Source organism: Vicia villosa, linkage group LG3 (assembly GCF_029867415.1).
Source record: "Vicia villosa cultivar HV-30 ecotype Madison, WI linkage group LG3, Vvil1.0, whole genome shotgun sequence".
Lineage (NCBI taxonomy): Eukaryota > Viridiplantae > Streptophyta > Magnoliopsida > Fabales > Fabaceae > Vicia > Vicia villosa.
In genome coordinates, this window is record NC_081182.1 from 15,976,072 (window position 1) to 15,987,928 (window position 11,857).

The 11,857-nt window shown below is 33.1% G+C and overlaps 1 protein-coding gene across 1 annotated transcript; it reads left to right on the forward strand.

Moving 5' to 3' along the window:
• Nucleotides 1-8,255: 8,255 nt before the first annotated feature.
• On the forward strand, nucleotides 8,256-11,633 carry LOC131660420 (chromatin remodeling protein SHL-like). The gene is made up of 5 exons (XM_058929663.1): nucleotides 8,256-8,416; nucleotides 8,492-8,837; nucleotides 9,552-9,620; nucleotides 10,954-11,089; nucleotides 11,258-11,633. Exons 1-5 carry the CDS (start codon nucleotides 8,338-8,340, stop codon nucleotides 11,282-11,284), a joined length of 657 nt encoding a protein of 218 aa, XP_058785646.1. The 5' UTR covers nucleotides 8,256-8,337; the 3' UTR covers nucleotides 11,285-11,633.
• The last annotated feature ends 224 nt before the right edge of the window (nucleotides 11,634-11,857 follow it).

Genomic DNA, 11,857 nt, shown 5'->3' on the forward strand with positions numbered 1-11,857 from the left:
CTAGTAAGCCTTACGCCTGTAGCTTTTACTGGATGTTTGTAACCATCCATCAGAAGATCCCATAGTTCACCATCTAGACCAAGGAAATAACTTTCTAGTTTATCTTTCCAGTATTCAAAGTTTTCACCATCAAATACTGGTGGTCTAGTATAACCATTGTTACCATTGTATTGCTCAGTAGAGCCAGATGTAGATGTAGTTGTTGGAATTTCACCAGCCATCTTTTACTGAAGCGTTTTTCTCTTCCTGAATCTTTTCTAAACACAGTTAAGTGCTTGCACCTTAGAACCGGCGCTCTGATGCCAATTGAAGGATAGAAAAACACTTAGAAAGGGGGGGGGGGTTTGAATAAGTGTAGCTTTAAAACTTATAAGATAAAAACTATTTGCACAATGATTTTTATCCTGGTTCGTTGTTAACTAAACTACTCTAGTCCACCCCCTTGGAGTGATTTACCTCACCTGAGGATTTAATCCACTAATCACACTTGATTACAATGGTTTTCCACTTAGCCGACTGCTAAGTCTTCTAGAGTATCCTGATCACAACCTGATCACTCTAGGAACAAACTGCTTAGACAACTTCTAAGACTTGCTAGAGTATACTGATCAACAACCTGATCACTCTAGAACTTACAAATTAATGTAAACAAATTCTTTTAAGAGTTACAATGCTTCTTATAAAGCAATTATCACAACTGTGATTTTCTCTTAAGTTTTATGCTTGAATCTCACTAAGATATTACAACAGCAATGTAGTGAGCTTGATGATGAAGTTTGAGAGCTTTTTAATTTGACAGCGTTTCAGTTTAATGCGCAAGTGTTATATGAGCTTCTCATCAGAACTTCATATATATAGGCACTTGAGAAGATGACCGTTGGGATCATTGAATGCTTTGCATAATCCGTACAGCATTACATTTAATGTTTCACTCTTTTGTCAACTACCTCGAGCCTTGTTTCCGCTGTGTCTACTGACGTTGCCATTAATAGCTTCTAACGTTCCTTTTGTCAGTCAGCGTAGCCTGCCAATCTAGTACTTGCTTCTGATCTGATGTTTGTGTAAACAACGTTTGAATATCATCAGAGTCAAACAGCTTGGTGCAAAGCATCTTCTTGTCTTCTAACCTTGAAGAGCTTCTGAGCGTGATACCATGAGAACTTCAGTGCTTCTGCTTCTGATCTCAAGTTCTTCTGATGCTTCCATAGACCCGTGTTCTGATTCTGCTTGACCATCTTCTGATGTCTTGCCAGACCATGTTCTGATGTTGCATGCTGAACCTTCTGAGTCAGTGCTTCTTGTGCTGATTTTGTGCATACTCTTTATATAATTCCTGAAACGGAAATTGCATAGTATTAGAGTACCACATTATCTCATACAAAATTCATATACTTGTTATCATAAAAACTAAGAATATTGATCAGAACAAATCTTGTTCTAACAATACTTGTCCTCTAAAAAACCTCCAGATTGTTTCAATTACATTTTTTCTATAAGGTCTCCATGTAAGAAAGGTGTTTTAACGTCCATAAGTTCTAACCAAAGATCATATTAATTTACAATTTCCATGAGTACCCTTATAGAAATATATCAAGTTATATTGTTTTACCACAGGTGAAAATATCTCAAGTTAAATAATCTCTTCTACCTGAGTAAAACCCTTTACTGCATGCCTTTCCTTACAAATTGGTTCTTACACTCTTGCAAATACCTTCATTCTTCTTGAATATCCACTTAAATTCAATAACCATTTGTTTCTTAGTAAGCTTCACAAGCTCTCGTGTATGTTTCTTCATCATTGAATGCATCTCATCATTCATTACCTTAAGCCATCTTTGACTATCATTGATTTTGAATACTTCCCTTACAGTATTTAGTTCTGGTTCTGGAAATCCCCTATGCACATTCAAAGCATCATAAATAATATCACCATAGTCGTATGTATGAGGTGGTACAATTTTTCTTCTTAACCTATCATGTTCCAATTGATAGTTTGGATCCAATGTAGGTTGTTCATCACTAGAATTTGGAACAATAGCCTCAACTTCTTCCTCCTCTCTAGTCTCACTATTAGGAACCTCCACCTAAAATTGAGTCTTTTACATCATATTTCTATTTCTTTCACTTTTATGTCCTTGCATTCCATCCTTGTACGTGTCTCATCGAAGGTAACATTCATGCATACGATAAATTTTAATCCTTTTGATTTTATCTTCCACAACGTGTAACTCTTCACACCTTCATGATAACCAATGAAAACAGCATTCACAATCGTAACATCATTTTTTTCTTGCTTGATATGTGGAAACAAACCTCTATAGAGGTCTTGAAATCGAATAATATGGATGGACATTTGTTGATCAAATAAACTAGGAAAAATACCCTTTTTGGTCCCTTAAGTATACCCCAAGGTACATTTTGGTCCTTTATCTTTAAAAAGTGTCATAATGGTCCTTTAATTGTTAAAAAGGTCCACGTTAGTCCTTTCCGTCCATTTTTTTTCAAACGACGTCAACTTTTGCTTGGGTGACATCTGATGTGGCACATGTTTGTACACATGGGATCTGTTTGTCATCAAAGGTAATCAAAATTTCCAAAAGCATTTCAAAATTATACCTTTCGTAGGATTTGAACCATGCACATGTTGGTTGCAACACAACATATTTACCACTACACCTCTTCAACTTTTGTAATTTTATTTATAAATGGGACATATATTTACTGTTAATCTTTGTCTTCTTCATTTATATTTTTGACTGGAAAAATATACTTTCCTTAACCTAGATTTATAAATCTGGGTTTCAAAATCATAAACCCTAAAGCCCCAAATTGTTAAATTTGGTTTAACATATTGGAGTAAGAAAATCAAGATTCATAAATTAATTCACTTAAAATAAAATACAAAAATTAAGAGAGAAACTACATGTTGTTTAAAACAATTTCTCCATAAATTAAATCCAAATTAAAAATCAAGTTTCTTCCGTATACATGTCTTGCCGCTGAAAAGGAGGAAAGCGTTTGAGAAAAGGGCCAAGAGAATTAGTGGCCACTGAACACGCTAGAAGAAAAAGGGTTACTGCCATGGATGTCGTTTTTGATTCTATGCTTTGTAGTTCGTATATTGCTACGAAGTTGAAGCTTTTGTTGGTGAGGATGGGGTTTGCACTTACGGATTGTCTACAGAAGTTTCGATATATGAATGTTGATAAACTCAAAGCTGGGATGATACAACAAGCTATTAAGCTATGCAATTGTTCCATGCAATTGTTGGTGGAATGACTCGTTTTTGGAGCAATTGTACTATGTAGTTGTTTTGGGTTATATGGGTTTAAGGTTTTTGGAGCAATTGTTCTATGCAACTGTTCTGGGTTTTCTGGGTTATAGTTAATAACATCATTAATTAATAATTATTCAAATATTCTAAGATTCTAAGATTTTAAATTGAATTAAATTGTGCTACTATACATTCTTTTTCATCAACTTGTTCATGGCTGCTATGTTGTAGTTTGAACGTCTTCACTTTTGTTGAACTATAAATTAATGGTTAAATTATATTTGGTTTATAAACTTATAAAATGGATGAAGTAGCCTAGTGGTTACTCAAGCAAATTTTATAGAATTTTCTTGGAATTTTGATTACCTTTGATGACAAACAGATGCCACCCAAGCAAAAATTAACGCCGTTTGAAAAAAATGGACGGAAAGGACTAACGTGGACCTTTTTAACAATTAAAGGACTACTATGACACTTTTTAAAGATAAGGGACCAAAATGTACTTTGTAGTATACTTTTTTTTGACACTTTGGAGTATACCTAAGAGACCAAAAAGAATATTTTGCCAATAAACTATTGTAGCAACAATTTCACCATTGAAACTCTTTGGTAAGTTAACTCCCCTCTCCAAAAAGGTCTTATTGATTTGTTCAGCTCGGCCATTTTGTTTAGGTGTTACATCAACATTTTTATACCTCTTGATTCCTTGTTTTATGCAAAACTCATTAAATTGCTCTGAAACAAGCTTCAAGCCATTTTCATTTATGAACATATTCAGTTTAGTTCCTAGTTGATTTTTCATGAGAGTAATGTATTTGTTAATCTTTTCAAAGGATTTACTTTTGTTTTTCAAAATGTAGAATCATACACTTGTTGAAAACAAAAACATCGATAATATTGAGGAAAATAATAACCACCCCATGAGCTTGTTAGAACAAGATTTATTTCTGCATTCAATATTTAGTTTTGATGATAATTGTTGTACCCCAAAATTTGTCCTTATAATTTTATTTATCTGACTTATGCCTCTCATTTCATCTGAATGCACTCCATTAGGTCGTTTGCATAGTACGCATTCATGCAATTAAGCACCTTGGTTCAGAAATGGTTTTAAAGTGCGGTTAACAAGATCTTCCTTGTAATTTGGGTTTTCCCTATTCAAAGGTGATTCATTTGGCTACAACACTTCAGTCGCGGCTTGTCATACAGTCCAAATTTGTCCACCCTTTATATGTTTGCAAGCACCATTTTATATGAACATTAATATTTTTTTAAAACTTAAATACACATTAAAAAAATAAACCAAAAAAATGTGACCTAACACTCAAACTTATCAATTAAATAAAAAAAATCAAAAAAATCAAGACTATATTATCATAAATTTCTAACAACATGAATTAAAATCAGTGATAATATAGCTAATCCATGATCAGGCAAACTATGAAAAAAATTTGAATTCTAAAAAGTAGTACTAACAGACAATAAATCGCATGACACAAATGTTATGTAGAAGGCAACGAAAAAGCCTTGAAAGTCAAACTCACAAATAGTAATTTGGCAGATGTCACTCACAAATTTTTCATCAACCAAATTGATGCTCTCTTCAATGCTTGAATCACTCTTCAATACTTGAATCACTCTTCAATACTTGATCAAGTTCAAGCAACACTTCAATCTTGATATGGGAAATGATTTGGTGAATTTATCCACAAAATTGTGTTCTAAACTCACCTCCTGAACCATAATATCTTTCAACTTGATCATGTTCCTCATAAAGTGCAAACAAATTTCAATGTACTTTGTCCTCTCATGATACACTTTATGATTGGCTAAGTGAATGACACATTGACTATCCCAATGCATCTTCACACATTCTTAAGTAATCCCTAAATCCATAATTATGTATCTTAACCATATGACTTTATTGATACCTTCAACAAGGGAAATATTTTCTACTTATAAAGATTTTCTAGTGTCCATATAGTTGTTCCAAACAACATAATCACAAACCCTAATAAAAAAAATTCTAGTGTCCATATTTCCTTCATAGTCTACTTCCACGAAATCCTCCAAAGTGTCTTCCTCTTAAGTTGCCTTTGTGTACTTGAAATCATTCTTGAAAGAACCATTCAAATACCCCCAAGATTCACTTTAAAGATTCACAATGAATCTGATTAAGATTTGCTACAAACCAAATTACTATGTTAATTGGATATGTAAAGTTTGGTCTAATACAAACTATATCATATATGATGCTTCCAATCCCACTTGTATGGGGATTACTTTCCATTAACTTCATCTCTTTTTTAATTTGAGGACATTGTATAACTGAAAGCTTCGTTTGATGGACAAAAGAAATATTGCTGATCTTAGCATCTTACATTCTAAACCTCGCTGCCACTTTCTTCTAGTAACAATATTGAAATAAGACCCATCCACCTTTCTTAGAGTTTCTTGTGATTTTAGTATCTCACATTCTTACCTTTTTATCTCAAATTATTCATTTAAATTATTCTTGAACCTACCGACATATTTCTTTATGGAGCTTGCCATCAAGATATCATCAACATATATAAGTATGTAGAGATTGACTTTTTCATTCCTCTCCATATGTATACACAATTGTCATAATTACTTACAAAAAAAATATTTTTAATAAGAAATTCATTAAACATACGATATTACTGCCTTAAGCATTGTTTCAACTCATACAACAATTTCTTCAACAAACATACCTGATACTTGTCCACTAAAATACCTCTAGATTGTTTCAATTACATTGTTTATGTATGGTTTCCATGTAAGAAAGGTGTTCCATCAGTTCCAACCAAAGATTATATTGATTTACAATTTCCATAAGCACCCTTATAGAAATATATTAAGTTATATTATTTGACCATAGGTGAAAATATCTCAAGTTAAATAATCTCCTCTACCTGAGTAAAACCCTTTACTACATGCCTTTCCTTACAATTTGGTTCTTACATTCTTGTAAATACCTTCATTCTTCTTGAATATCCACTTAAATTCAATAACCATTTGTTTCTTAGTAAGTTTCACAAGCCCTCGTGCATGTTTCTTCATCAGTGAATGCATCTCATCATTCATTACATTAAACTAAGTGAATGCATCTCATCATTCATTACATTAAACTATCTTTGACTATCATTGATTTTGAGTTCCTCCCTTACAATATTTGGTTCTGATTCTGGCAACTCCCAGCCACATTCAAAGCATCATAAATAAAATCATCATAGTCATATGTTTGAGGTGGTACAATTTCTCTTCTTACCTTATCACATGCCAATCGATACTTTGGATCCAATGTAGGCTGTTCATCACTAGAATTGGGGAACAATAGCCTCAACTTCTTCCTCATCTCTAGTCACATTAGTAGGAACCTCCACCTCAAATTGAGTCTTTTAAATCATATTTCTATTTCTTTCACTTTTAGGTCCTTGCATTCCATCCTTGTATGTGTCTCATCGAAGGTAACATTCATGCATACGATAAATTTTGATCCTCTTGAATCTTTCTTCCACAACGTGTAACTCTTCACACCTTCATGATAACCAATGAAAACACTATTCACAATCCTAACATCAATTTTTTCTTGCTTGATATGCGGAAACAAACCTCCACGGAGGTCTTGAAATCCAATAACATGCATGGACATTTGTTGATCAAATAAACTCTTGTAGCAACAATTTCACCTTTGAAACTCTCTGGTAAACTAATTCCCCTCTCCAAAAAGGTCATATTGATTCGTTCAACTCGACCATTTTGTTTAGGTGTTACATCAATGTTTTTATACCTATTGATACCTTGTTTTATGCAAAACTCATTAAATTGCTGTGAAACAAGCTTCAAGCTATTGCCATTTATGAACATATTCAATTTAGTTCCTAGTTGATTTTTTATGAGAGTATTGTATTCTTTGAACTTTTCAAAAGTTTTTCTTTTGTTTTTCAAAATGTAGAACCATACACTTGTTGAAAACAAAAACATCGATAATATTGAGGAAAATAATAACCACCCCATGAGCTTGTTAGAACTTAGAACAATATTTAATTCTGCATTCAATCTTTAGTTTTGATGATAACTGTTGTACCTCAAAATTTGCCCTCATAATTTTACTTATATGGTTATTAATTCTCATTTTATCTGCATACACTCCATTAGATCGTTTGCATAGTATGCATTCATGCAATTAAGCACCTTGGTTCAGAAAGGATTTTAAAGTATGGTGATTTATTTGGCTACAACTCTTAAGTTGTGGCTCACATTGTCATACACTCATATATTCCAAATTTGTCCACCTTTTATATGTTTGCAAGCGCCATTTTATATGAACAATAAACAAATATAAAAAAAAATTAAATACACATTAAAAAATAAACCAAAAAAATATGACCGTTCAAACTTATCAATAAAATAAAAAAATAAAAAAATATCAAGCCTATATTATCATAAATTTCTAAAAACATAAATTAAAATCCGTGATAACAATCCATTTTACATCTGATCATGATGAGCCAAACTATGAAAAAAAATTGAATTCTAAAAAGCAGCAGTAGTAATAGACAATAAATCGCATGACACAAACGTTATATAGAAGGCAAAGAAAAAGCCTTGAAAGTCAAACTCAAAAATAGTAATTTGGCAGATGTCATCCAGAAAAACAAAACAAAACAGTTTGCCCATTTCGGTAAAACATCCTCAAACTGGAATAACTTACCACGCTACCGTGTGACGTGTAAAACACGCTCTATTTTACAACAGAAAACCACGTCAATCTCCTCACACAAACCCCCTAAATTCCACTTAATCACCAAATTGCCATCATAGCATCAGCATCACATATTTCCCTTTCCACTCAACTCTCTGTACTATCCATAAAAAATCAAACCGTTATCAAACAGTTCATAAATACACAGACACAATCTCACCGTGTTCCGCGAAGCACAGAATAATAGACTCTTTTAACTAATATAACAACATAATTTTTTATTTGTTTATTTATTTTTGGTATTAACCTTCTCCGTTAAGGTTTTGTTACTCTCATGACCATGGCTAAACCAAAAACTGCGAGACGAACCCTAGAGTCATACTCAGTCAAACACATGAACAAATCCATTAAAGGTAAAATTATTATTTTTTCAATTAATTTTTTCCTCCGTTTATTTTCTTAATTTGCGTTTTTTTTCTTGTTATTAGCTGGCGATTGTGTGCTTATGCGACCTTCTGAGCCGTCGAAGCCGTCGTACGTGGCTAGGATTGAAGGGATCGAAGCTGATTCACGAGGTGCGAATGTGAAAATTCATGTGCGTTGGTATTATCGGCCGGAGGAGTCGCTTGGTGGCCGGCGTCAGTTTCATGGCTCCAAAGAGGTTTTTCTGTCCGATCACTTTGATGTTCAGAGTACTGATACGATTGAGGCCAAGTGTATTGTTCACAGTTTTAAGAGTTACACTAAGCTTGATGCGGTTGGAAATGATGATTTCTTCTGTCGTTTTGAGTATAATTCGTCTACCGGTGCTTTTAATCCTGATAGAGTTGCTGTGTGAGTTGATCTCTTTCATTATTAGATATGTTATATGATTCAAACTGCGTAGTTTTACTATTCTGTTAAGGATAGTAGCAATTAAATTAGGTTTAGATTTAGATTGTGTTTTGGTTAATGAGTAATGTCAGCCAACCGGTATTGATGTTTGGAGGTTTTGGTTAAATCATGTTGTTATTGTAAAAAAGAATTCATTTTTTTAATGGGTTGTTGAATGGAAGTGTTCTTGCCATGGAACATAGGTTTGATCACCTTAACGGTGATATTCTTTCTCATTCTTGAATGCAAAAGCAGACACTCTAATACCGAAGTCAGGCAGGCAGGGTGAATAGTGGGGTTTATGTGATTATACTTGGCGTTTAACTCCTTATTTATAAAGGTTTTAGGCCTTGAATTATGCTTGTGATTGAAGCATTCTAATTGGTTGATTTCGTTGTCGTTATCCTCAATTCAGCTCCGCTGTAAACTTTATTTGGATCTTCTTGTTAAGTTGTTTTTGGTGGCTTATTATCTTGAAAAGTTTTTTTTACCTTATAATCTGATGCAGATTATTGGGCCTAAGACTTAATTTTTGAAATTTCCTTAGGTTGGGTTTTGTATGTCATGCCGTAACATATAGTAAAGACTTTTTTTTTTTGTGACAATGAAGAAGTTGGTGGGATCTTTATCTGGATTCTGGCTTATCTATTGTTCGTTGATCGTAATTTATGGCAGGTATTGTAAATGTGAGATGCCCTACAACCCAGATGATCTTATGGTCCAGTGTGAAGGCTGCATTGATTGGTAAGTTGAATACTATCTCTAATTTATTTGTCTTGTACTCTGTTTTTTCTTGTGTTTCAGTATCTGTTTGATTTTCTGGACTCTAGTATGTCTGATTCTGTGGATTTTTTGCATCTCCCTGATGTGCCAGAATATTGTTGCTTAAGAATGATACAAATCTTATTAGCACCTCACAACTTTAACTATTTTTTCTGTTAATGATTTCTTGTTATGCTTTGGTTAATTCTGGCCAAACCTATTTTCTCTTATTATGTTTATACAGTACTATTATTCACGCATGCATTAAATGTGTATGCTTGTTTGGATTATGGACATCTAGACTGTAAGTCAAGGAAATTATATTTCTCTTGATTATAAATATACGATATAGGTAAAGCTACAGGTTGAAACCAAAGAAACTAATATTTCTAGTTAGGTGGTCATCTAATTTAGCTAGATTGGAATCTCAATATGCTTAGTAGTTCATTATACATTCCGTGCCAATCCAAGCACTAATGAAGCCAAATTTTGGATTTATGAAGTAGAATCTGCAAACTGCACTATTGATTTGTAGAGTATCAAATCTAACATATAAGAATTTACACAGTTACTATACCTAAATGAATATAAATGGTATAGAATAAAAGAATCATTGTGAAATGAATTCGCTTTTATGTATTTGATTGATGTTTTTTAGTATTTCATTGAAAAGTGTCGTAAACATTAACGTCTATGTTTGCAATTCATGTGTATGGGAATCTTGTGCCAAATTCCACCGCATCTCTAAGGTCCCATAAATATCTATCTAATTGGATTTTATAAATATGCTCAAAAAAATCAAGGGTAAATGGTAATTAAGATCTGAAATGTCAGTCAAAGATTCAGAGGATTAATTCCCTCTTAGAAAAAGAAGAAGATGATTCATTTTCTTTCTTATTCTAGGAGGGGTATCTTCTGTGTAATTATTCCCCTAGCAACTCAAGTAGTATAGCTCATACACAGACTAATTGCATATTAGCCTTAGATTGATAGATTCTGTGTAATGACGAACTTTACGAAGTTATCTCTACTTGTTTAAATCTTGATTAGAAGAGAACATCAATTTATTTATCTGAAATTTCTTTATTCTCATGATTGTGGCCATTAATCACAAAATTTTGCCGATCTATAAAACTAACTGAAAACTAGCCCTGTGAATCATGACATTTTTTTTTTTTACATATTTTTATGGGAGACATGAAGAAGATATTGAGGTTTCGGTGCTCTTTCGAAGAGTAGTTAAATCAAAAATAGCTTGTTTTGTAACATAGGCCTATATTATATGGACTTTATATTTGTGATATTTGTGAATCAGGTTTCATCCGGCTTGTATAGACATGACCGTGGAGGAAGCCCAAAGACTCGACCACTTCTTCTGTGAAGCTTGTTCTGTGGAAGGTCAAAAGCAGCTGCAAAATTCTCATTCTGCTACAAGACCCTCAGATACAAAGGTATTTTCTATTTACTTTAGTTTAATACTTTGAGAGCGAGTTTGTTTTCAGCACTTGAAACCATTTGAGTTGACTTACATGGCCACTTTAAATCTTCAATATCTTCATCTGTTGTCTGTTTGTTTGTTAATTCCTATTCAAATTTATATCTTTTGTTTGTTATTGCAGGTGGATACTAAGCGCCGTCGAAGGTAAAGTGATAGAATATAAGTTAGAGCTATAATGGAGGGACCCTTGCTTTTCTAATCCTGGGTAGGAGGTGAACAAACTTGAAGACAATGGTATTTAATAGTAAAACTGTAAAAGTCTTTCTGGAGACTAATTTAAAAAAGTTTGTCAATGGTTTGAGTATGCATCTTGTGTTCCCTTGGAAGTGGAGGATGTGTTTCTTTTGTCTTTGTAATTATTATGTGAGGTAGATTTTCCATCAATCCCTTTCAGGTCCTTGTTCTTTACTTGGACTTTTGTAAAGTAGCTTGACTTATTTACAACTAGTAGCCACTACTGCTACTACTCTTTAGTAAAGGAGCAAGACTTTCTATTCTATGGTGATGTCATTGTGGTTGCAATTGGCGTGAGCAAATGGATCAAAACTAAAGTAATGGGAAATAAAGAAGAGAGAGAGAGAAACTATAATAATCAATTCATATTGGTATTTATCCACCAAGTGTGGTTCCAAATATGTAGTAGTTTCTTTAATATTAAAATATTTAGGGCAATAGCAGAGCTTGATTTGGGAACTTTTAGATTCATAATTTAGTTTTTTTC